Source organism: Pygocentrus nattereri, chromosome 3, assembly GCF_015220715.1.
Source record: "Pygocentrus nattereri isolate fPygNat1 chromosome 3, fPygNat1.pri, whole genome shotgun sequence".
Lineage (NCBI taxonomy): Eukaryota > Metazoa > Chordata > Actinopteri > Characiformes > Serrasalmidae > Pygocentrus > Pygocentrus nattereri.
The window spans coordinates 16,897,756-16,925,017 of NC_051213.1; the positions used below are offsets into that span (position 1 = coordinate 16,897,756).

The 27,262-nt window shown below is 38.3% G+C and overlaps 1 protein-coding gene across 6 annotated transcripts; it reads left to right on the forward strand.

The window, feature by feature from the left end:
* Positions 1 to 1,634: 1,634 nt before the first annotated feature.
* dennd3b (DENN/MADD domain containing 3b) lies at positions 1,635 to 26,878 on the forward strand. 6 transcript variants are annotated; one of them, XM_017713167.1, is made up of 24 exons: positions 1,635 to 1,783; positions 3,731 to 3,909; positions 6,006 to 6,276; positions 7,841 to 7,956; positions 8,327 to 8,463; positions 8,803 to 8,914; positions 9,130 to 9,249; positions 10,557 to 10,775; positions 11,467 to 11,573; positions 12,120 to 12,275; positions 12,379 to 12,475; positions 12,553 to 12,656; positions 12,815 to 12,993; positions 13,970 to 14,491; positions 15,300 to 15,559; positions 17,707 to 17,877; positions 19,670 to 19,799; positions 20,631 to 20,738; positions 22,006 to 22,145; positions 22,492 to 22,652; positions 23,716 to 23,855; positions 24,081 to 24,199; positions 24,785 to 24,922; positions 25,360 to 26,878. In XM_017713167.1, the coding sequence occupies exons 2-24, from the start codon at positions 3,832 to 3,834 to the stop codon at positions 25,564 to 25,566; spliced, it is 3,792 nt and encodes a 1,263-aa protein (XP_017568656.1). In that variant the 5' UTR covers positions 1,635 to 1,783; positions 3,731 to 3,831; the 3' UTR covers positions 25,567 to 26,878. The 6 variants fall into 6 exon arrangements, with proteins under 6 accessions (XP_017568656.1, XP_017568660.1, XP_017568658.1 ...); XM_017713171.1 differs by having other exon boundaries at positions 8,336 to 8,463; XM_017713169.1 differs by having other exon boundaries at positions 3,736 to 3,909.
* The last annotated feature ends 384 nt before the right edge of the window (positions 26,879 to 27,262 follow it).

The following is a 27,262-nucleotide window of genomic DNA, read 5'->3' on the forward strand; positions in this document are numbered from 1 at the left end:
ATTTTGTATCCAGTTGCCTAAATGAGTACTTTCTTGTGGCATGCACATTCAGAATGGTCTTTGGTTAAAGTGAGAAACCTCAGAGGCATTAATAATCACAGGCAACATTAAACTAATTTCTTAGTGTTTATCTTAGATATTGCTACTTTTTCTTACTCTGTTTTGGTACCATGTCCTAAAATTAACCTTACAGATGGCTTTTAGCCAGACTTGGTCTGCCCTCAGAAACATTGCAGTTTCAGCAGTGTGTCTCTGTTGGCCATGATAGGTGCAGGGTATGTATAGCAGCTGATCTAAGACCACTTTTGTTGGTCCCTCTAAGAAACTGTGTAAGTGGCAGTTGAGGTCTTAGATCATCTCTTAGAAGTAGACCACAGATCCTATATCACAGACTGAGCAGCCCGTTCTGCCATTGATACAAATCATAGGAGTATTATTGTGACGTTCAGACAATTGGCTGTTTTTTTTTTTTTTGTTTTTTTTAATGTATTTATTTTATTAAAGCTTTTTTCAGGGACTTTTGCCAGCAGCACTTGGGTTTTGGCATTTTTGTAAATCATAAAACGTACAAAGGAAGTTCAATAAGTGATTCTTAGAAATGCTGCGTGGTACTGCTGTGACTTTACTGTGTGGACCAAACGAGCTGTTTTACAGTTTCAAGGTGATTTATTTCTCATAATTTGTACAACAGTTTGGATACAAAACAAAGATTTATGCTAACCTATGAAGTCCCGTGTTTTTCCTTTTTTATTCGTTCCTATGAGTAACTCACTACGAGAGTGAAAGTTGGTCTTTTTGTGGAATGAAGCGAAAATGTTTTTAAGAGTCGCCAGATGGCGGTAGTGTTTTACAAAGTAAGAAGCGTCATTAAAGCTTTGGATTTCCATTTGCTTGCAGCCTGAAAGACAACGTCCAACTGTCCGTTCAAACAGAGCATTTATTTTGTGTTTCAGTTTTATTCAGATTATTAAGATTATAAAATGATTCTTCTCAGCTGTTTGCTCCGTTTTGATAATGTGATTTAGTACTGAGCCCCTAAGGGGCCGTGGTTAAAAAAAAAGTTAATGACAATGTGTTCCCTCGCAAATGTTTTGCATTACGATACGCTTGCAAAAAGGCTGTGCTTTGCTTAAGCTCAGAGATGAAGCAGCTCACTGAATTTACGTTGATCTTGAATTGAAATGTAAACACATAGTGTAGCTTCTCAAAATCGAGCATGATTATATTAGTGACCGCAAACTGAAACTGAGATCGGGTGTCCTCGTACAGTAAAAGCTACATTTGCAGAGAACAAACTCAGCATAAACTGTCGAAACTGGGAAAAACGCTTTTAGCTATGCTAAAAAACTACGAAAGAGTCAGTTTGGTGACTCTCCCATCGAAACGGGCAGTTCGAAAGAATCGTCTCGATACAATGAATCGACTTTTCCTTCGAAAATGACAGTCCGAAAGAGTCGATTCGATAGGCGGAATCAAAATTCCCACTGAAACAGACAGTTCAAATGAATCGGTTCGGTACATTGAATTGAGTGTTCCGTCGAAAAGAACAGTTCAAAACGTCGCTTCCCATTATTGCGGACAGTTCGAAAGAATCAGCTCGGTACAATGATTCGAGTTTTCCGTTGAGACGGAGAGTTCGAAAGAGTCAATTCGGTCAACTTCCCATTAAAACGGACACTTCGAAAGAATCGACCATCCCATCGCTGCAGTTGGCCGGCGGCAGCGGTCAAGTGTCCTCAGAGCTCAAAAACTCCACCGCGAGAATGACAATATCCATCAGCAGGTATGTTTGTGCTTCATTAATTCTTTTTGAGTTAAAAGAGCTGTAGCGAGTGATGTAAACATTAGGCTAGCGGGGGGCTTTGTTCATCACAGGATAACTCAGAACGGTGACAAGCTCGGTCATGTTTCTGTCACGCGCTGGTGCTTCAGGTGGTACCATAAACAATGTAATGTGTACTGCAGTGAGATGAAGATTAAGCCGTGAACCAAACGGTCGCTAAAATTCTCCACATTCAGTCTACTGCATCCTGAAAGCGTTCCGACAGAACAGTTCAGACAGTGTGAAAGTTGTTATCTTATAAGAGCCATCACGCATCACAGGTCTCGTCTGTGTGAGTATGCTCTGTTTTTGGTGCCGTTCTGTTGTAATGGTTTGTCTACTTCCTCACTGGCTGTGGTTTCTGTCTGTGTTTCTCACGTTCATACTAAGTTGGGATTTTTGCCCTTACTACACACATGAGTCTAATTTAGAACAGGAACTCCCAAAAGCAGACTAATGTGATTATACACACAGCCTTGCCTCTCATCCCTGTAGTCTGTAGTTATATAGAAGTCAACTTTCTAAAACGGTTTATTTTTACTTTGTTTCCTTTATTTGTTTTCCTTACCTTTGGTACCTGGGAGCATGTAGCCCTTCAAATGCAATTAATGTAGTCATAGATGATTCTAGTTAGAACTTTTGCCTTCAGCATTGATTTCTGCATGTTGGGGAGTTACATGCCCCTCAGGCCTTCACTTGTAAAGACAGGCTTCTTTAAGCTAGAACAATAGATGGCATTTCATAAGACATGCCTCTTAAAGTTATACCAGGTAAGACTGTGAGATTTTAAGCATTAAAGGAACAATTTGTAATATATTTACTTTACTTAATCATAAAATGACCATGATGTGTCATCAGAGATAAAGGAAACACGTTAAGTTGAAACATTGGCTTCTCCAATAACAGTGCTACAGCCAGTATTTGAAAAATTTCCGTTCTGGAGCGGAATGTGTGTTTGTGTTTTGGCCTGCCCACTGCCCATTTGCCAGTACCATTTCAACACCCTGGGTTGCCAGATATAAAACAAATTGGTTGTTAAACACAGTGTAAAGCCATGGAAGTAAGCAAACTGGATTAACAGAGAAAACGTTGGATTCCACCTGACCTAAAAATCGATCTAAAAAGCTCCATGATCAGAGACCCTAAAACACAGGTAAACACCTTCGATGCATTTGAAAGATGGAGACAGCTTAGAGCCCAGAGGAAGACGGATGCTGAGTTAGCTAATTTTCTCCTGAGCAGGTAAGCGCTGAGCTTCAGCTAAGGTTAGCTAACCTTCACTAATTTATCATGGCTACTGGTTGGGATGAGCATTTTAAGCAATTGCAGTATTCGAGTACTCATATTCATACTCTGATAACAGGCTCAAGTTTGGTTATAGTACATAACCAGCCATGCATCTAGCTCATATAAACAGTTATAAAATCCATGAGCTGGTTTATAATTTGCAAACAATAAAAACACTGCAGACATATGCATTAGTCAACTTAACATGTTGTTACTTGCCATTGTTTAATGTTGTTAAATGTGTAATGTTGTGATTGTGTAGGTTAAATCTCCTTAACCTGGCAACCTGCTTGAGCTTTGAGTCTATGGAGGAGGGGTGGAGTAGACAACTCCTTCCATTATTTTGTATTTGGATTGCAGGACCTATTTTAAATGTTTTCTGTCGTTATTACATATTGTTCCTTTAATATTGTCTGACACTTACTTTCTTCATAAATATCTTTAAAAATATGGTAACTTGTATTTTATTGTATTGTGTTTTTCATGTTCACCCTTACTGAGAATAACTAGATATGTTATGGTAGTTATTTCTTATGAAGCTGAAACTCTCAAAGCTTGCTTAAACAATCCTATTAAATACACTGACATAAATTTGCTTTTTATGTGGAACTGCATTCCCAGCACAGCCGAGATGGAAATCACTAAACCTCAATGAAACTTCGAAGGAGAGGCTACAAGTTTGTTGGATCTTATATGTAGAGGAAACATTGTGCTGAGCCTCAATGGCAGAACATCTAGGTTTACTGGAAGCATGTGTTGTTGTTGGAGCCTCAAACGACAAGCTGAAGGAGCTGTATGAGGTAAGACGAGCCTGGCATTTCAGATCATATGTACATTGGCCACATAGTAAATACCTCAGTGTTATGCAGTGTGTAATTAATCCTGTTAGTCATTTTGTTCTTAATAAAGAACGTGTTGTGTTTTAAAGTTGATGTGTTTGGGGAAAAATCTGAAAATCAACGTCTGAAATACATATTTTCTGCAATTAAGTAAACTTTTTGTGTTTTTATGAGGAATATTTCTGGTCAATATGACAATATTTATCATCATCACAATAAATTATGTGAAAATATACCACAGTGTGCTTTTCTGAGTATATAGTGGATATTATTAGTTAAAACACCGGACAACTACACATTTGATTACCAAAAAAGAAAAATTAGTCCTGTTTAATTTAGTTCAGTGCAGCATGTGAAATGTTGATCATAAATCATGGTACTGTTTTAGTACTTGCATTTTTTTTATCATATTTTTAAAAGGAACTTAAAATGTACTATGTATAAAGTATGCACTAAAAGCATACTTCTGATGTTACAATGTCAAGCTTGTATCTACAGCATGTCCTCCATCAGTCTGAAGAACCATTTCACGAAGTAAAGAAGCCTTAAAGCATGCAAAAGGTTCTTTGAGTGTTAATATTTCTGTAGTTCTATGCGGAACCATAGAAGAACCCTTGAAGAACCTTCTGTTGAAGAGTGCAGCACTACTTTATCTATTCAGACTGTTAATAAATATCACAGCATATCGTGTGTCGTGAAAAAAACTTGAAGTTTTGTGATATTGCTGTTTTGACATATTGCCCACCTTTTTTGTGGGTATAACTGTTCAAAATTGTGCTTGCTAGTCATGTACTGGCTACTGTTTTTGACTGATGTGCAAAATGAGCTGAAATTGTCACTACTGAAACAAAATTATGAAACTTTTAAACTCAATGTGACCTGGTTAACTAGACATTTTGAGTTCATTAAACTTAATTACTTAACAATTAACTTAAAACTTAAATTATTTTTCTGTTCAATTGTTTATATTTTACATTTGTTAATCATCAGTTTATGTGCAATGAACTGAATATTTCTAGTTACTTACATCTTAAGTTTAAAAGGTGCATACTTTTTAAGTGTGAGTTTCAGTAGTGGTATGATTGTTTTGTTAGTGATGGAATGGAAAGTTTAAGCATTAGTTTCAATTCAGTAGAAAGATTCATATAGCATGTTTATATATGTGAGTATTGTTTTAGTGAATTCAGCTCAGCTATGCTTTTTAAAAATAAATGTGGCAAATGGACGGACTCCACAGAAGTACTTTTGGTTCTGTAAGAAACCTGTCAAGGGGCCTGTTTTAAAAAAAAAAGTTTTATTGTGAATGAGATGTGTACGTGTAAAGACGCTTAAAGTTTAAAGATCCTCCACACTAAAAGCTTCTACTACACACTGTAAAGCTTCTACCAACTGAAGGTTTTTCCAGATTGGGCATCCTGTTTGTTGATATTCTAAGTGTAAGTAACACATGCTCTTCAGAGAACACATTACTGTATATTTAATGTACCATTACTGTTTATTTGCTAAATTTAACATTATGGGAAAAAATAAAAACATAAAACATGCTCTGTGCAAAAACATATTTTGTGTTTGTTTATTTTTTCCTGATATGTTAAACTCAAAATAAATAGAAATTATGCACTAATCGTAGCAGAAAACAAAGAAAACGTGTTTGAACAGGGTTTCTAAACTTTTGCACATGACCGAACCAAGAACCATTTTGTGACTATTTTTAAGAGTGCGGGTGGGGATTAAAGTACTTGAAATGTTTTCTCAGATTAAGGTGTCTAGTTTAAAAATGTTTAGGGCTCTATGATTGTATTAACATGTTGTATAGTTATAAATTAGGTCTAGAGTCATTTTTCAGAATGAAATTCCCATTGAGTTTGAGATGCCAGTCTGATGCATTACAGCAGAGATCCGACTTTAATTTTTTATGTGTAAAAAGTGCACTCAGTTAGGATCATCTCTGCTATGTCATGACATCATATTTATTAAAATGGAAAAAGCCCTGATTGTAGTTTCAGTGATGTAAAAGTTATCAGTTCCACCCCTGTACCTGTCCTGTATTTTCTCAGTCTCTGCAACAGGAGAATCCGGTTCCTCTTCCACTGCTCGACCCGGAGGTCTTGCACGTCCATGCGCCTCCGTTTGTGACGAAGGAGAACATCACTGAGCCTGGGATAGGACACTTCAGTCGGGGCCAGAGAAGACGCTCTTTCATCAAAAAGAAGAACAACAGGCCAGGGCTTGCCCCTGGAAACACAAAATCAAGTGAGGGCTGTACGGGGGACGTGTCTGTGCCCAAAGATTTAGACCTGGTGGCTCTGCCTCAGCTATGCTTTCCAGGTAAAACTCTACTAAATGAGGAAATAGGTCAACCTAAGCGTTTCTTTTATCTATTAAACCTGAAACAACATGGATTATGTTTTTAAAAATGTCCCCTTTAAAGGATCCTGAATGGTTGTTAAACGGGATGTTTCATGAAAACTTTAACTGCTCTCATCTTCACATTATACGGAGGTCCCTTAAACTGTCAAAGGGATCTGCACAATCGCACGTCTCTTTTATAAAAATGGTTTCTTAAAGAAGCATCCATTGAAAGTTTTTTCAACCCAACATGAACAGTTTAAACAGTTGATAAAAAGCCATCCACAAAAATGATAAAAGAAATATATTGAAAATGAGATGTAAATGCTTAATTTAAGGAAGAACACTTGCTGAAGGAGTTAGCATAGTTTTCTTCAAGATTTATTGTAATGAGTAGACACGCAAACGCATACATTATCTAAGCCACTTATCTTTCTTTTCCATGGGGGCTCAAGCATATCTCAGCACTCATTGAGCAGGAGGCATGAAACACACAGGACAAGTCGCCAGTCCATCACAGAGTTCTTAATAAGCAACAGTATCTAATTCTTAATTCTTCACATCATCCAAAATATTTTAAATTAGTAGGAAAATATGTAAATTAGTATTTTAACTGTGAAATAAGCATCAACATTCTGTTTCCATGCACCAAAAAGGCTTTCAAATATTACCACAGAATGTGTGAAGTAAGACAGTGCAAGAGGATGCTACTTCTCTAAATGTAACTACTTTAAAAATAATTTCTGATACAACAGTCATAATAACTTGATAAGTGACTCTTTGGGTGGATCTCTCATTTTTAATCATTCATCCTTGCCTCCTTTCCTCACATATTAGCCTCTCCCTCTCAGGAAATGAGGGAAAGATGCAAGGACATGATGCCTGTTCAAAGAAAGCAACACCAAACGTGTTTCCCAAGTTAGATGTTCTTCACTCAATCATCACTTTCACAGATCTGCCAATAATAAACACTTACATTCTGTTCTCAAAAGAATTTCACATGGAAATGCTTTATTAAAATGCAAAAAAACTCATCATCTTTGGGTAGTATCCTATTAACTATAGTCATTCAATGATTATGCAATGAGAAACACACCTACATTGCATGTTGCGGTGAAAAGGCTTCTGTGTAGGATGCACATGTTTCCTCATACTGGAAGCCTCCTCACCTCTGACTGCTCAGAGTGCACTCAAAGCATCGATACATCCTGAAAGTCTGATAAACTAAATAATCTTACACTCAGTGATTTGTAGTTTTATCAGAGGAAAAAAATGCCTTGATGTGAGATATTTTCACTTGCTAAGATGTTTGCAGTATATTAAACTCTATTAAATGCCTGATCAGAATTCAACAAACAAGTGAATTTAACATTGAGTTAACTGACAGAGCAACAGAGGTAAACATGTAGTGGGCATCGTCTTGTAGCACTGCAGATGTTTGAAAAGCTATTCCAGGTGTACCAAATTTGAACTTGAGTTTAGTGATTGGTGTTTTTTGATACAACATTGCTGTACTGTACTAATACTCTTTCTATTAAATCAGGAGGACTTCAGGTATCCAAGGAGCCGAAGGATGATCATTTCCACTTCCTGGTCTTCACTGACGTCTTTGGAAACCAGACGCATGGAGTAGTTGTTCAGTATTACAGACTTATACAGGTTAGACTCTTCAGCAAATCGCAGAGCTTTACTTTCAGAATGCAGAATATCTGAACTACAGTACATAGTAGAATTGTGAAGAGAAATGTCAACTACAAAATGCCAACTACAGTGCAATAATATCTGTAAATATGTGCTATTCTTTCTTTCAAGCTAGTATTTGGTTTTATAGACCTCTATCAAGTGGTGGAAAATGCTCAAGGTTTCCACTGTAGCACATTTAGCTGCAATAAAGGATGTATATAGCAACTGGGTGTGTAAAACACCAGCATTTCTTTATTCATTTATTTATGTATGTATGTATTTCAGGCTTCACATTATTAAACTCATCCATTAATGATTTTTCATTGTTGATTTTCTTTTTTTCAAGATAAATCAGGTATTCCAGGAGGGTGTGCAGCACCAGAATGGCCACGTCCACAAGCATCCTCAATTTTATGCACCTTATGGAGTTTGTATTATATCTAAGCACCCCTACTACACTGCTTTGAAGGACTGTCTATCATGGTACGTGTCACACTGTGCATTCTATTGGCCAGTTTGTTCTCACAGCTGGAGAGCAGAAAAGAAAGCAAACTAATGACCAACTTTGAAAAGGAAGCACAAAGAGCAAGGGGTAGTGACTCATCAGGTTTTGTGTTCTGTGGGTGGGGAATGACTGCGTTTCTTTACTTACTGATTTGTTCATGAGCTCCCATTGAGCTGCAGCCTTAAAGAGTGAGATGATTGTGAGAGTGAAGAGAACAAGCAGAGAAGCACAAGGACAACTGCCCAGTCAACACTGTGCTTGCATGATGAATTGTAATAGATTGGTGTTTTTAATGGTTGTTTCCTTTTATTCTACAGCCTACTGGGGCAACTGAAAACGTGCCGGATGGCAGATCTGGATGAGCGAGTGAAAGAGTTTTCAGCCAAACTGGCTTTGGTGCCCATTCCTCCCCCTGGTATACTGCATGTGGTGGGTTCAGTTTCACTGCCAGGGCAAAATATCATGTTTAAGAAAATCACAGCAGTCCATAAGCACTATATATCTCATGTCCATTTAATAAATATCGATACTGAGTTAATGGATCTCATAGCATCTCATAGATTGAGCTTTACCATCCTTTGCTGAACTTAAGGTCTGTAATTGGTTACAAAATTGTGAGTGAGGTTCTCTGGGTTTCCTGTCAGATGTTCGCCCTGCGACCCCTGACAATCGTGCTTCCGTCAAGAGAGGATAAAGATCGTCCTGTCGTTGACCTGGACCTGCACCTCCCATTCCTGTGTTTCACACCCAGAGTATTGCTGCAGGTCAGCCATACAAACACGATCAACCACGTGCAATTTCTTGGTTAACATGCAATTTCTTGGTTTCTTGGTTTTTTGGTTAATTTCTTGGTTGTGCAATTTGGGCACCTCTGGTGAAATTACGTTTTGCTGATTTTCTAAGTGAGATTAAGTTACACATCCCCTACAGAGAACATACATCTGCACATTTTAATGCAGTTCTTAATTATTAGTCATTTAAATTACTATTTGTTTGCTGATTTAAACATAATGGGAAAAAAATCAAATGTGGCCTGTTGGTCTAGCAGGAGGGATAGATATTTGTTGCAGGTGTTCTTAACAGCCAGCAAGCGTACATTGGTTCTCAGGCTTGGTCTGACATATCATGTGTTGAAACTGAAAAATTTTATTGTTTTGTGAAAAAGATATGTTCATTTTAAATTTGATGCCAGTAATTAATTAGGTTCATTGGAAACAGGTCAGTAACATGACTGGGTATTAAAAAAGTCTTTCAGAAGTAAAGATGGGGAGGAGTTCACCACTCTCTGAAAGACTGTGTGGGCAAATAGCACAACAGAACAACATTTCTCAGCGTGAAATAGCAAAGAACTTGGGGATTTCTTCATCTGTAGTACACTAAATAGTTCTATATAGAATCATGAGCACTCAGAGAAACCTTTGCATGATTAAAGGGTTCTTTGCATAATGAAAGGGTTTCTTCCTTGTGTGTTATTTTCAACAATTTAAAATCTTTTTTTGTTGGATTTTGCTCTAATAAGACCAAATAGAAATTGTATATTGTTTAAAAATGGACAAATAGGCTTGGGTGGCTGTCAGTGTACATGGAGGGCGGTGCTCAATTATAGCCAACATGTGGATTGTGGAGGAAACTGAGTAGAAAATGAAACACAGAGCGGATCATGAAATTGTGTCAACATGAAAGTCCTGTGCTAAGAAGACAGAACACACAGGAGCACAAAAGCAAACATTGCAGGTTTTTGTTCCTATCAAGCACAAGCACCTCTGATGGATTCCACTTGACTCCAGTTGTTCTCAGTCCTTAAAAAAATTTATTATATATAAGGTGTGCTTTTGCCTGCTTGGAATGAAAATCTGTGGCCACACAGGACCTTTAAGGATCAGACTGGTGACCCCTGCACTAAAATGTGCAGAATGGTTGAGAACCACTGCGCTAATGATTAGCAAATGAAGCACATTGTTATGTATGTCAGCTGTAAGTAAAATTTTCCACTCAACAAACAGTTACAAATAAAAATATAGATCATTGAGCCAGTTTGAGAGTTTGACTGTCTCTGTGTGCATCTCTGTAGATAATTACCAGTATCCTGACAGAGCAGCGACTGGTGTTCTTCTCTTCTAACTGGGCTAGGCTGACACTAATGGCAGAGTGCTTCATGCTGTATATCCACCCTCTGCGCTGGCAGCACCCTCTGGTGCCAACACTCTCCCGCCAAATGCTGGACTTCCTCATGGCACCCACTGCTTTCCTCATGGGCTGCCATCTCAGCCATTACAAGGAGGTTGCTAAGGTAAATTTAGGTCACCACAGTTTTTTTTTTTTTTTTAGCACATCTTGAGTATCATCAATGCATCCAGAGCAATGACAAACTGTTTGTTTCATTAACTCAACTGGCATACAGTCTGGAAAGTGTGAAAACCCTTGGGTGAAATTACATGGTTTGTTGATATGCCATTTTCCTGCAGATTTTCTATTCTATTTCCAGAAGTTCTATTTATTTGCTTAATTTGAAAATATAAAAAAAAAAATCAAGGAACTTTTGCACAGGCAATTTTGTCAACAAATCAACAGTAATTGTGCATGAATTGTGCGGAGTGTGTTCTTGGTAGTGTACTTATCACTTATCAGATTCTAAGAGAACAAAATTTACCGTGGTTAATTGGATGTGGTGGAAAGTATGTGAAATATTGACTTAAAAACTTAAAATGATACACTAACAAATTTTGTCACAACATAGTAATTTTGCCAGTTTCTACTTGTGGTTAGTTAGTTATCTAAGCAGTAGCTGGGAACTTTTTTTATGGCTACCTCAGGGGCAGTATAAGGAACTTGCCATATGTCCTTCACTTTCAGATTCGATCAAGCCGTCCTCTTAGGGCATGTATGAATATAGTTTTAATAATTTGTTATTTTTCTTAATGTTCGCTAGATCATATTATATTATCTTACACTGCTACAATGAAACTTTTTCTTTGAATCAGGAGACAGATGACTTGATTTTGATCAGTGTTGATGAAGGGACCATCTCCTCAGACCATGTTGACATACCAGAACCTCCACGTGCAGCTGCTGAATGTTTTAAGAGACGGTAAGAAAAATGGTGAAGAAACGTACGCTGCACCATGAATCCATCACCATAGAATATCTTATGTGGGTCTCAGACTAAGAGTAGAGACATTGTAGTCAGACTTTCTGAGAAAAAGTAAACAAACTAAAGTTAAATGCACTGGCTTTTATGTACACTGACAGTTAACAACAATTAAATAGGGGCTGCTAATTGATGCAACTGTCTAAGCATTGGCCTTATCATTTGATCCCCACCAATGCCACCTGTTGACATGAGTCCAAGCATACATAATTAGCACCATCTGAGTAATTGGTGGGTAGAAAGGCCCTCCACCTCCCATCAGCGTGATGCTAGCCCATCAGAGTGTCTGTTAGCTGATGTTACAGAATTGGCAGTTAGTGTTCTCTTTTAGGTCTGTAGTGGTCTCTGAGACCTGCCCAGCTTGGAGAAAGCAGGGTTAGTAATTATTAAGCAATTATTATTTACTATGGATTATGATATTCCTCTGATATAGTTTCTGCTAAAGTAGAGTGGGCATGTGTTTCTGTATGTGTGTTTTGTGAGCAGGCAAAATGGCCTTCATTTACACTATGATGTAGAGGCAGTTCACCAGGGTGCCTGCATGGATATTAATGATCTACGCATGCGAAGGAGAAGGTGGCAGGAGAACCTCAATTGGGAGATACAGAAGGTCACTCTGGAGTTTATTGTGAATATCCTCAGGTCAGTTAGTTAGAATTAATTAGAATGTATTAGTTACAGTTATGAATAACTATAGAAACTGTGTAAGACTACTGTCTCTTTAACTAAAACCTCTTTTTTTCAGGGATGTCAGTGATCACCTCAATTATGAACACAGGGTCTTCAACACTGAGGAATTCCTGAAGACCAGAGAACCTGTGGACCAGCCATTTTATAAAAAGGTGACATTCATTTCTGACGAAACATCTGCTTTGTGGCCTGTAGCTTCTCATGACTGATGAACATTTCTATCTGACAGGTTTTGGAATCACACATTTTTCATTCCTTCTTGAAAGATCGTTTAAGCAGAAAGACAGATGCCTTCACACGGATGGAGCTGAGCACTCGAACAGAGGCCCAAAAGTAAGCAGAACTCTTTTTCCAAACATTCTAAAGTCTGAGGTCTTTTGGGTTATTTAGGGGCGCCTAATTTAAGTTTAATGAGTCAATTACTGGAGGTGCTCTATTACACAGAAAAATACTCATACACCACTGATTTGTAATGGAGATGTGTGTTGCAGAATGAAAGCTGGAATTGAGAACCCTCGGAGGCCCACCATGCAAGAGATGGCGCGGAAATACAGCTGTCCAGAGAATCGCCTGAGTAAGCGGTTAGGTGCAAGCCTACCCAATCTAGGGGAAGAGAAACATCTCAGCATCCCGAGACACGCCTCACTCACCAAAGCCATTCCTGACGTCTGTAAGAGATGATTTTCTATCACATTGCACCAGTTTACCTACAGAAACCCTTTAAATGACATTCATATACTTATTATCAGTTGTTTCTCTGAGATTTAGTTTAGATGCAGTTTTGATATGTTTCCAATTATTAAAGATAATTACAAAGGGAACAGAGTACATAATACATAAACATTAATTAAGTATTACATTTACTATTAAAGGGCCTGTAACATGGAAAACACATTTCTTCTTGCTTACTTGAGAACTGGAAATTTAATGTTTTGTTGATTTTCTGTGTGAAAATATGTACACATCCTTTGCATAGAACACACTTTGGCACATTTTAACGCACACTTATTGTTTATTTGCTGATTTTAATGTAATGGGGGAAAATAAAACATAAAATGTGGCCTGTGCAAAAGTAACGGCACAGTATTTATTTTTTATGATTTATTTTTTTCCAGTATGTTCAACTCAGCAAATAGAAATTGTGCACTAAAATTTGCAACAGAAAAACTATATTTACATTAGTTCCTTGTAGAGGCTGTGTTAACTTATTTTCTCTTAGAAAAGAAACAAAACATATAATTTGACCGGGGGTATTCAAACTTTTGTATACCATCGTATCAGTCTTAAAGGCAAAGTAACAAAAACAGCACATTTCATACTAAGGGATAAAGAAAGGTTTGGGAATTAAGCACGTAAAAATAAATGATGACTGTTTTTGATACTTAAACCCGCAACAAATTTTATAAGTGGACCTCAAGGAAAAAGGAACACTCCAAAATAAATGTAGGATGAGCTCTTCAAAATGTTTTATAAAGTGCAAAGCTACTTTTGTTGACTAAGTTTATAATTGAGGTTTTATGACGTTGTATTTATACAATCCACCAGGACAATATTTTGACCATATATGAATTCTTGCCTGCCAAGACTACTTCTTTTCCAAGAAAAAGTTGTCCTGTGTGACTTTCAAATGTGCCTTTTCTCAACAGCTCTAGATATCCCGGCCAAGCAGATTAAAATATTTAAGCTGCCAGACTTCCCTCCTCCTTTGGTGTATCAGTATGTCCACCACTATTATGGAGAGGTGACCCACCAGCTAGGGAAAGCCATGGCCTCTCTCCCCACTGGTGACTCTTCTCTGCTAGCCAGATATTACTACCTCCGTGGTCTCGTCAACACATTAAATTCCAAACGTTTGGAGGCCCTCAGCGATTTTCAGAACCTGTACAAAACAGACATTGAGCTGTTCCCTGGGGAGCTGGTCCGGACGCTGGTGGACTCTATGCAGAAGGAGGAGAAGGCTCAGGCAGAGAGGCGTCCTGAACTCAAGCGGCTGCTCTGTAAGCTGAAGAGCGATGAGAAGAGTGAGCTGGGGGCGGATGACCATGTGAAGAAGTTTCAGCTTCCGAAAAGCTCCATGCATCTGGAGGAGTTTGTGACATGCATTCAGGAGTCAGGCATTGTCAGAGATATGGCCACCATCCACAGACTGTTCGAGGCTCTCACTGATGGTAGGTTTCTCTCATGATAGAAGAGCATGTTATAAATCCAAATGTTAGTAGTGGTTTATCTGCTGTTTCTTAATCTAGGGTTATAATAAGAAATCTATACAATTCCACTGATTTTTGCGTATTCATATCAAGATTGCTTGAGATGCTCATGGAGTCATAACTGTTCACAGTGGTGGTGGTAAGAACAATCAAAGTGTGTAATGCATCTAAATGCTACCTCACAGAAAATTATTACAGGAGCTTCTGTTATGAATGTGCAGCCTGATGACTGATATAGTTTTGTGATAGTTTTGAGAAAACATTTTAGCCTAAAATGTATTTTTTAAAAGCTATTAATGGCAGAAAGGTGCATGTAGGCAAAATTGTTCCCAAAGTAAACATAAAGTTTTTCAGATTTACCACTTTTTATTATTAACATTGCATATTAAAACTCATAAGACACATGTAGGTTTACTTAATAGTAAAATAAAATGACAATTTTATGTATTGCAGTTGAATATTTTTGTAGAGCTCACTGTTGTCATGTTTAAGTGTTTAAGATTTGAACTCGATCCTCTGTGTATGAGTCATGAAGCATGCCTTATGGGGGGAAAACTGTTGTGGAATGCTTCTGCATGTTTCAGCATGTTTCTGAGATGTTGAAAACTTGAATCCCAACTAATATGTCAGGTTTAAAAACACAGTGACTGGCAAAACTTTGGAATTTTTTAGTCTATTATGTCCTGGTTGAATCAGATAAAATAGTCATAATGTGCAATAACAGTTCCAAAAAAACCTCTTAAAAGATTTTTATCTCATTATTTCCCAGGTCAACAGAAAGTGGTAGATCCAGAGCTGTTTCGAGTTTTTTACACATTCTGGAGGGAGACAGAGGCGGAGGCCCAAGATGTTCATCTGCCCTCTGAGGTCATTGAGCATCTGGATAATAATGAGTGTGTGTACAAACTGTCCAGCTCGGTTAAGACCAATCATGGCGTTGGGAAGATTGCTATGACACAGAAGAGGCTCTTCTTGTTGACTGAGGGCAGGCCAGGATATGTTGAAATCACCAAGTTCAGAGACATTGAGGTTTGTTCTTTTATTCTTTTATATATTTTTTTCTGAACATGAATTCAAATAAAATCACATTTATTGTCACATCACATTTACACAGGTGCGAAGGTGAATGAATGAAAATATATATATATATATATATATATATATTCTATGCATAGAAGATGTAAAAAGTCTCAATATATATGTGCAAGTATAGGTTGGATAGATAGAAGTTACAGTAAGAAATCAGAATGAGACCAATACATCAGCACTGTCCAGCAGCCTGATGGCCCAGGGTAAGAAACTGTCTCAGAACCAGTTGGTTCTGGTCTTCATGCTTCTGTACCTCCTCCCGTTTGGCAGTGAGTTAAGTCCTTTAGAATCCTCCTGGTCTTCTTCAGGCAGTGGCTGGTGTATAAATCCAGGAGGTTTGGTGTTAAGGGTCAGTGAGAAGGAGGTGATGTTGCCCATCCTTACCACCTGGCATCGGCCCATCAAGAAGTTCAGGATCCAGCCGCACAGATACATTATAATTCCAAAAGTATTCACTCGCCCATCCAAATCATTGAATTCAGCTGTTCCAATCACTTCCATGGGCAAAGGTGTATAAACCAAGCACCTAGGTATGCAGACCGCTTCTACAAACATTAGTGAAAGAATGGGTCGCTCTCAGGAGCTCAGTAAATTCCAGCATGGTACCGTGATAGGATGCCACCTGTGCATCCTGTGCACTTGACAGTCAACTGTCAGTGGTATTATAACAAAGTGGAAGTGATTGGGAATGACAGCAACTCAGCCACAAAGCGGTAGGCCTCGTAAAATGACCCCTCGTCAGCGGATTCAGAGGTGCATATGTGCAGAGGTCAACAACTTTCTGCAGAGTCAATCACTACAGACCTTCAAACTACACGTGGCCTTCAGATTAGCTCAAGAGCAGCGTAAAGAGCTTCATGAAATGGGTTTCCATGGCTGAGCAGCTGCATCCAAGCCTTGCATCACAAAGCACATTGCAAAGCATCAAATGCAGTGGTGTAAAGCACTGACACTGGACTCTAGAGCAGTGGAGACGTGTTTTCTGGAGTCACGCTTCTCCTTCTGGCAATCCAATGGATGAATCTATGTTCTATGTACCACATTATTTGTAAGTCGCTTTCGATAAAAGCGTCTGCTAAATGTAAATGTAATGTAATGTAATGAATCTGGGTTTGGCGGTTGCCAGGAGAACGGTACTTGTCTGACTGCATTGTGCCAAATGTAAAGTATTTCAGGAGTTGGGCTCAGCCCCTTAGTTCCAGTGAAAGGAACTCTTAATGCTTCAACAGACCAAGAGATTTTGGACAATGTTCTAATCCCAACTTTGTCTGGGGACGGCCCCTTTCTGTTCCAACATGACTGCACACCAGTGCACAAAGCAAGGTGTATAAAGACTTTGGTGAGCTAGTTTGGTGTAGAAGAACTTGACTGGCCTGCACAGAGTCCTGACCTCAACCCGATAGAAAACCTTTCGGATGAATTAGAGCGGACACTGCGAGCCAGACCTTCTCATCCAACATCAGTGTCTGACCTCACAAATGCGCTTGTGGAAGAAAAAATTCCCATAAACACACTCCTAAACTTTGTGGAAAGCCTTCCCAGAAGAGTTGAAGCTGTTATAGCTGCAAATGGTGGGCCAACATCATATTAAATGCTATGGATAAAGAATAGGATGTTCATATGCGTGTGAAGACAGATGAGTGAATACTTTTGGCAATATAGTGTAACTGTTCAGACCCAGATTCCAAAGCTTAATGTTGGGTCTTGAGGACACGATGGTGTTGAATGCTGAGCTATAGTCCCAAAACAGCATTCTCACATATGTGTTCTTTTTGTTCAGATGATGTCGAACTGCAAATAAATTGATGAATATACTCTGTCCATTAATATACATTTTTGTTAGTTTTGAACAATGTAGAATTATGAATTGATATTAAAAGATTTACAGTGCTATATCATAGAAAGTCATCCACATCTAAAGCCTGTTTCTGTTTCTGTTGATGTTACTTCTTTCCAGTCTGTACTGCATAGTACTGTAGGCTGTGAGGAGCTCTAATGCAGCTGAATGCAGCTGAAATTGATTTACCCTAATAAGTGAACCTAAACTGTAGCTGAGAGCTTATCATTGTGTATGACTGTCCCCCAAGGAAGTGAAGATCTCTGCTGCTTCATTCCTGTTGCTAAGAATTCCCTCTCTGAAGATCAAGAGCAGTCTGAGGAAGGAGGTTTTCGAGGCCAATCTGAAGTCTGAGTGTGACCTTTGGAGCCTGATGATCAAAGAGATGTGGGCAGGCAGGAGAATGACTGATGACCACAAGGTAGATGAAGGTTATATTCACAATACCATGTTGAAGTGGCACAAAACTGATTTGTAACACTAGCTAGGTTTCCATCCATGTGTTTTTGATATATTAAGTTGAAAATGATGGAAATGACAACTGCCAAATAAAAGTAGACAGTTGTCACATGAAAGTGTTTGTTTCCATGATTTGGATACAGATTTTTGTAGTTAAGAAAATGCACTACATTAAGATTGAAATGCATTTGTCACAGAAATAATATAAATGCAAATAAAAAAGTCATATGACTAATCAGGCATATGACTAATCAGCAATACCTATGAGACATGACAGAAGGCAGCCGTTTGGTAATGCAGAAATGAAAACATACCTTTATCTCGTCAAAGAAAAAGACATTAAAATTATATTAGATTACCAGAATAACCAGACACAGGCTGTCATTATATATAGTCATTATATTTGCCAGTGCATTTTGTCTCTGCACTCCTAAAAATTAACAAAATAAATCCATAAAATTTAACACAAGAGTAAGGAAAGGTTGCTAAACATCAAAGATTTCTCTGTGAACTCTGTCTACATTTCTCAAAAGTGCTGTGGAGTGTCATTGTTTTTTATAGAGCAGACAGAAATGCAGCCTAATTCACATACAATATGCGAGATTTCAGTTCAGTCATTTATTATTAAATTATCTTTTTTTAAATTTACTCAGATTGGAGCCGCTTTCATCTACTATATGTCAAAAAGTATCCAGACACTCCTAATTAGTGAATTTCGCTACTTTCAGGTGAAACCTCTGCTGACACAGGCATTCAGTTGTGCACACACACCTAGTATAGTCTCCATGAACCATGAAAGAAGGTCACTATGCACAGTGCCAAGTGTTGACTAGTGATATAAAGAGATATTTTCTAGAGTGATGGCGCTCAATTCAGTATCTTTATGATGAGTTGGAGTGGCACTTGTGACGCAGAACTAATCATCCAACATCAGTACCTGAACTCACTAATGTTCTTGTGGTTAAATGCAGTCAAATCCTCACAGTAGTGTTCCAACATCTAGTATAAAGTAATCCCAGAGGAGCACTGACAGCATGGCAGCCACAGCTAACTTGCCAGAGTATTAATGCATCTAGCATTTTTGTACCTCCTTTTTAAAAAATATGAACAATGTTTGAAAAAGGCTTGTGGTGCTAGTTTGTTAATTTGTTCTTATGTTCATTTATGATGTACATGGATTGTGCATTTGACATTATTGAGCAATGAGACCTGTAATGTAACTGCTGTCAGATCAATTGCAAATTTAATAAGATTTTTTTTTTTTTTTTAATAAATCTGTGTGGCTTTTTTTTGGCATTGTTTAAGTGTCTTCCTGCACCTTAAAAACATCCAACCCCTTAAAATGTCAAAAACCTAAGACAGAAATGTTAACCATACCCTTCAGCAACACTGTATTGCTGGATATACGGTGCTCTGTTTTAGCACAGGAGGTGTGTAGACATGTAAAAATACAGGATGTTTCCATTACCACATGAGGGTCACTGGAGCATTCTATCAGTTATTTTCCAGTGTAAACCATCACCAAAGATACACACACCTTGCTGCTTCCTCATGTCTCTGCCAACTGTCCTTCTGTGGAAAATGTAATAAAAAGTTTGGAAAAAAGGTTTAATACGCTTTTTTCCAATAGGTCTTCTTTTCACCTTTGTTATGCAGGAGAGACCATTTTTACTCGCACAAGACACCGCAGTTGGTTTTTATTGTCTGGGTTTTGATGTGAAGGTTTGACATGCTGTGAATGTTTCCTCTTTCAGGATCCTCAGCACATGCAGCAGGCTTTGACTAATGTTCTTCTCATGGACGCTGTTGTGGGCTGTCTACAGTCACCAAAAGCCACCATAGCTGCCTCCAAACTGGCTTACTATGATAAGATGAAGAAGGAGGGTAAGCACAAAAACAAAATATTGCACTGATACACTATTACAATATTGACCTCATTTAGTAGTGTTACGTTTTCATGCTGTCAGAGAGATTTTTTAAATTCTCAGTATGACATATTTCTAAATATAAGGCAAAATATATGTGTTCTGTGTATCAACCTTTAAAGGAAATTCCACTCATGTGTCAATTTCTGCATAATGAAATGGTTAACAGTGGTTAAGATGTAAGCAAAGTAATTCAGAGTAGCTTTATGTGAAATGCTCTGTTCTAGAGAAACTTATCGAGTCAGAATTGTCCACAGTGGTGGTGATAGGAACCAGACGTCTGAAGTGTTTAATACCTCTAAAAGTACAGTTATTACATGAAAATGGTTATGAATACACTGTCTGGTATCTGAGACATTGTTTTATGGTAATTGTCACGTAAAGTTTAGGCCTAAAAACATATTCATAGCAAATAAGTACATGCAGGGATTTGTATGGCAAAATAGTAATATAGTAATAAAATAGAAAGATTTACCATAATGAAGAATACATGTAAAAACTCGGAAGATGTATGTAGGTTCACTTGTCATTTTGGATGGAATGTATTTGTGTTGTAGACATTGTGACGGGTTCCTATCAACACCATTGATTAAAAAAAATGATTTGGTTAGTTGCTCTACAGACCATTTCACATCAGACCACTCTGAATGACTAAATGGCTGCATCTCAATCCTATAATTCTGCAGAAATTGTGAAAAATCAGTAGAATTACTATCTGACTTCATGGAACATCATGGTTGCAGGTCCGTTGTTTTCTCCATCTCTTTGCTTTTTTAATGAATATTAACAGTGCCTATGATGGTACCTAAAACCACAGTGGAGGCTCTGAAGCACAGGATAAATCCATCTCTATGCATGACCACACCACAGACTGTAGATGTCCTGCTGTACACTCCAGGTTTGAATGCATTGTTTTATCCATTAATGTTCATATCGCTCTTGTCGGAAGAAAACATTGTATCTCCATTTTTGACATTTTTCATTTTTTGACATTATTTTAAAAAAACCTGTTGTCCTTACTATTTTATATAAATTTAATGATGAATGGACTAAAAGAAATGACCCAAAATGACTTGGAAAAGATTCTTTCATTGACTTACATTCAAAGTAAAGGCCTTTTTCCTTCTCCTGTAAAGTTAATGGGCTCTGTTAGAGAAGTCCTGTGACATTTTTCCAAATCGTAGCAGATTTGTTTATTGGACATGGATAGATTAATTCTCTTAGCAAAGCCTTTTCACAATATGTTTCAAGCTATTGTTTTGTATTTGTTCCATGTTGAGGTTTTAATTCTTAGATTTACCTCAGATTTCTGATGTTAAATAGAAACCTGAGTGATTTTTTTTTTTGAAAAATATCTTGAGATTTGTGCTTGTGAGTGGTAAAGGTCAGGAAAAGTTGATGCCTTTTGCTGAAACATCAAAACATCAGCACCCTACACACTTAAAAAAGATGGTTCTTCGATGGTTTCATAGTAAAGAAAAAGGTACTATATAGAACTGTGAACACTAAAAGAACCCTTTGCATGATTAAAGCAAGTTTCCCTCAGCATCAGTGTTGTACTATACTGCTCAGGGGATTGTGGGATCAGCAAAGAACTGAAGCAGATGATGAGAGAGGTAAAAAACCCTGATTTCTACATTATTATTAATAATGTTATTAGTATTGTAACTCTCCATTCATACAGAGCACAAAGTAATTTCCCTCTGTGCTGTGCTTCTCTTGGTGAGGTTTGGCTGTACTTGTATTGTGTTGAATCCCATGACTTAATTGTAGAAAATAGTGTGAAATTGACCAATTAACATAAATGACACAGCTAAGCAGAAACAAGAGGGACATTAGACAACTGACCTGAATGCTCTAAACACTCTAGGAAGCACTTTGCCCATGTTTAGCCTGTGTTTTCCTGTAAACTGCTGTAACTAATTATAATTAACCAAAAGCAGATTTTATTCTGTCTCCTTTGTCTTGAACAAAAACACACTTCACATCAAAGTATTTCTGTCCTGTAGTTTCTTTGTGTAGTTTGTGGTCATTATGTATGCATTATGTCTTATTAATTCCCCATTAGTGTATAATGCTAACTTCCAAGCAACAAGAATTTAGCTGTAACTTGAGTGCACATAGTATAATGCAGCTTTTTAATAGTTATCTGCTTTTGCTCCTAGGCCAGTTACTTTTGTCAGACAGTGACCTGAACGGGACTCCTAAGCTTTGGTGTGCTCTTAGACATGGAATGGTTGTGGTGTTTGATGCTGCTAGCTGGTCCATGCAGCAGAACTGCATCCAAGTAGGAACTAAACAACTGGTGAGACAACCAGGATAACAACAACTTGACTCTCTGTATATATTATTACATTTTGTTACAAAAAAATCTACATGTTTTAAAATCTGTCTCTTATTCTAACCTATTTGGTTTCAGACTACAACCCTTGGCTTTGTAGTGCAAATTTAGGCTAGTTTATTGAATAGTTCCTTGCAAGCCTTCCCTGATTTTATCTCTTGCATCTTAGATGTAATATTTTTAGTGCCCTCTGGTGGTCAGGAAGCAGAGTGCAGTAAGCAGCAGCGAAGTCTCTCCTGCTGTGATCTTTTCAACATTTCTTTTTGACTTTGCTTAGCCTGAAAGTTGTCTTTTTGATCTTTGTGCCCAGAATTGCATGCTGGGATTGGACCAGGAGCAGGTGTGGATTGGCTCTCAGGATTCTGTGATTTACATCATCAACACCCGCAGCATGTCCTGTCATAAGCAGCTGACTGACCATCGAGCTGAGGTCATGGACTTTGCTCTGGAAGAGAAGAGCAGCAAGTACAGGTAACTGACAAAGCAGCTGTAGCTTTGTTGCAAATGGCTTAGATGTCCTTTTCCAGATGACTGTCTACAAGTGTTTAATATATACTAAACCAGAAATCAATGTACTTGTGTGGCAGTATTTACATATAGACTAAAATAAATCACCCAGATATTATGATACAAAAAATAAATAAATAAATAAAAATTCTGTTGATGAATTCAGGTTAATGAATACCCAAGAGAATTCGTCACTTCATATTTATACCTTCGTTAAACAGGAAGTGAAGGATGACGGTTTAAAAGTTTTTGTTCTGAGGAATTTTTAGGGGTGATGCAGGTTTTGTTCTGACATTGACATCAGCATAGTGATGTCACAATTATTAGATATTTTCAGGATATTTAGTATTTCTGGTTTCTTCAGTTTCTGCAAATAAAGGTTATATTTCTCTCATTTCTGCCATGAGATTGAGCTAATTAACTACAGAGACATTTTGGTGACCTAATTTTTTAACCCATCTTTGGGTGCCAATAATTATGGAGCTGACTGCACACATTCACTATATTCACTTAATTTTGTGAGATGTGTGATGATATCTTCTTATTTGTCTTCATACTTGAATTTATTTGAAAAGTGCACACAGCACATATGATAAAGATGTAGAATAGGTGGCAGAAGTGGTAGTTCACACATTATAGTCTGTGGTTGTAGGTCATGCACCCCTTTTCTTTTTCATCACCATGTTGGGGGGTCACCTTTCTCGTGTTCTGTCCAGCAGTAATAGAGATCAGAGAAATGCTCCTGCTGAGAATCTGATCTTATACAGTAATACACAAGACTGAAGAGAATGGTTCAGATAAATCCTGCTATAAGAGCACTCTTAGATGTTTCGCTAGAGTACATCAATATATTTTACTTCAGAGAACATTTTACAGTAAATAGAAACATGCTGTAAGTCTTGTCAGCCTTCAGCAGGGGGCAGTATTGCATCTCACATTTATCCAAAAACCATCCGGTCGGCTTGAGTTGTGTGATGTGGAATTCCGACGTGTGTTTTGTTTTATTTATTTATTTATTTGTTTGAAGCCACACTCAGGTGTACTCGTGTAGCGCTGACGGCTTTGTGATTGTTTGGGATGCTCTCACTCTGAAGGTGAAGAAACAGTTTCATTTGGATTGTGAAGGACTGAAGTTTCTAAAGCTTTATAATGGAACACTATGGTGTGGTAAGTCATCACATGCTAAGAGATGTGACAGTAAAGCTTTAGTAATTATTACAAAGCATATGAAGGCTAGTTATAGAATACACACTTAATTTTTGTGATTATATAAAATCAGAAGACCAACAGCATTCATGTGTGATTTGTGTGATGCGCTTACATATAAGTAACAGCTGCTGTCTTAAATCCAAACTTAATTATGAGTTAACTTTGTGTTATGTGTATTATTAGGTGCCAGAGACTGTATCATGGAAGTGAGGAAGAGCGGAGCGCTTCATCGTAAGCTCTCACTACCCGAGGCTGTGATGAGTACAAACGCTACGTTCAGCAGCTTCCTGCTACTAGTCGAGGTTTGTATTGTCTTTACAAACCTTCTCAGTCTTTACTCACCATCTTTAAAATATACATAACTGTTACTGGCAAAAAAATCTGATGATATTTGTAGAGACACTTACCAACTCAGACTTCCTTGCTATGATAGTGATAGGAACAATGGGTCACAATGTCTACAACACAAATATAGCCATTTAATGCTCCATCCAAAATCACCAGTTTTATATGTAATGTTGATAATAAAAAATACAGGGAAACCTGAAAACAGTTAAGTTTTCTTTGGTGTCTATTTAGCTTTACAACAATGTCTTGGACATCAGGTAATGTGTTCATAACCAAAAACACAAGTCCCCCAATACTCACAGCACATTCACCTTTGATACTTAAGTACATTTCAAAGCAAGCCTGTTTGTACTTCAAACAGAAGCATAGCTGGAAGATTTAGAATGTTACCACAATATTTCTACTTTGACTCAATTACAGATGTTTTGTTTTGTCCAACCCTTCAGCAAAGCCATTAAACTCAAGTGCTGTAATCAAGGGCCTTAAAGGCTGTGCACTAGTTGCCTGTTTCAATCCTGTCTCATCCCTACATGTCTCAGAAAGGGGAGATCTGGACCAGCTTCTCAGATTCAGGGGAGCTGTGTGTGTGGGCCTTAACAGACGTGACTGCGCCATCCAACAGGATCATACTCCCAGAATGCACTGGAGTCACATGCATGATAAGGGTCAAGGACCAGGTATATGTTTGAATCCTGTCTGCTAGTATGCATGTGGGCCTTTGTGGGGCATTATTAGAAATAAAATCTACAAAATGTACAAATGGACTTGTCAGTTACTTAGACTTCCTATTATATCTGGCCTTTGGGGGTTTTGTGGTGGTTCCTTTCCATTGATAGGGTGGAGATCAAAACAACCCTTAATTAATGCATTATTTATTTTTCAGCACCAGGAAAAAACAACTAATCTCATCAGAACAATCCCCTTAAAAATTGATCACTTGTACTTAATGGACATTTTGGCTTGTAATTAACTAAATGAAGGGTGACCTTTGTATGGGTACACAGTACTGTATGGGAGGTGTACCTAATAAAAAGATACAATTTTATATACCTGATAACCTGGCAACTCCATGCATATTTCAGTGGCTTTTCCATCCTCTCATCTCTCTCTGTAGATCTGGGTGGGCTGTCATGGCAGTAGTCCCATGCCGAGCAGCGTGAGCGGGAAGATATTCGTGTTGGACTCGGAGAGCTGCAGTGTGCGGAAGGAGCTACAGGCTCACACAGACAGTGTTCAAGCTCTGTGCTCTGCCGAGGACCGCTATGTATTCAGTGGCTCTGCTAAACATGATGGTAAGATTGCCATCTGGAAAGTAGAGTAGAGAGAAACGAGACCCAGGTCAGCCTTGGATGAAGAAGAAAAAAAAAATTCAACAGTCAATTTTTCCTGACAGAGGCACATTTGGCATGCCTCAGTAGAAAGAAACAGGCCATGAAGTCAGGGCTCAAACCCTGAGCAAATGACCGAGGAGGACAGCCATTTCAGCCCCTCAGGCCTCAGTGGATGCTGCTAAGCAGAACAACATTAAAAGCAATAATGCTTTGAAATGGCATAAACAAAGGTGTGATGATGACTTGTGTATTCAATGGGAGATACTGCACGCTGAAGTTTGTTGCAATAAGGACATCCAGTCAGAAAATCGAATTACAAACATCTCTGTTGATACCTGCTGGGACATGCTCTTTTATTGAACAGGCAGCAAGGAGAACCACTGCCCAGCACTGTTCGAGTGGCCGGGACAGCCATACAGCTTCAAAACATGGTAGACACAGAGACTTACTCTAACTAATTCACAGCCCTACACAATAAAGCATGAAAAGCACAACAACATCTTAAAACCCAACAACATTAATGACAAAAAATGTCTTATCGGGAGCATGGTGCCCTAAGAGCCTCTCTGCACTGCCACTTTGCATGGTTGTAGATGGCCATCACCAGTGGCAGAATGCCACAATATTATGTAAAACCAGATGGGTTGTACACATCTGTTGTATTATAATCGCAGGCAGGTTCAAAAAGTGTTTATTGTATACAACAAATCTTTTATCAAATCCAGTAGCCTCAACATCCAGGTCTACACCACCCCCACAAGACCAAAAGCAGCAACCCAAGCAAGGCCAGTATCACAAATTTTCCACCAGGTTTTAACAGAGTTTGTGTTTGTGCCTCCCTCTTATTGCTTGGGGAACTGTAGCAGTATTCAAAAAGCATTTCAGAGTTGGACTGCTGTTTCTGGATCTGTAATGATCCTTGAAACATCATGAATAGAATCAGTATGTTCAGAGAGAATCTAATCCAAATTGGCACTGTGACTCATTATGAATTCAGGTTGCATTTCCCTCGCCCATGTGGAGAACGGTGATTGGCTAGACTCGCTGTGGAGTGTGGGAGGCTCGCCATAACACCAGAGACCCCAGACCAGCACTCAAATGCTGACATGTCAATGGAAGGAATTTTTGGGATGTGTTTACTAGACAATGTAGATACACATCTGCATCTTCCCCCAGTGCATGCGGTTGTGCAGATAATAGCCACACTGTTGTTCATGTTAATCTAGATGTGATAATTGCAGGGGGAGAAACAGTGGTCTCTTTTTGGTATTTGTTGAAAAGTAAAATAACTTTTGAAACAGACCATCTAACATGTTTGGTGTCTGTCTATACCAGCTATTGATATAATGTCATTAGATGTGATTGTGTATGTACACTACATGTGCAGTTGTTTGTATACACATGCTTGTCTGGTATTTCTTCCAAAATCAAGGGTATTAATAAGGAGTTTGCCCCACTTTGCTGCAGTAACAACCTCTACTCTTCTAGGAAGGCTTTACACTAGTTATCGGAACTTTGCTGTGAAGATCTGGTTGCATGGAGCCATAAGAATATTAATAAGGTCAGGTGCTGATGTTGGACGATTAATTCTAGATCACAAACAGCACTCCAACTTATCCCTAAAGGTATTCGATGGCGCTCCATCACTCCTCAGAACAGCCCAATGCTGTAGGGTCCTGGCTAGCG

Bases quoted from the DNA above. Each gene is read 5' to 3' on its own strand.
- dennd3b (XM_017713167.1), top strand. From the start codon at position 3,832: ATGGCAGAACATCTAGGTTTACTGGAAGCATGTGTTGTTGTTGGAGCC. The intron at 8,915-9,129 runs GTGGGTTCAGTT...GTTTCCTGTCAG, and splicing joins CCCCTGGTATACTGCATGTG to ATGTTCGCCCTGCGACCCCT. The intron at 9,250-10,556 runs GTCAGCCATACA...GCATCTCTGTAG, and splicing joins CACCCAGAGTATTGCTGCAG to ATAATTACCAGTATCCTGAC.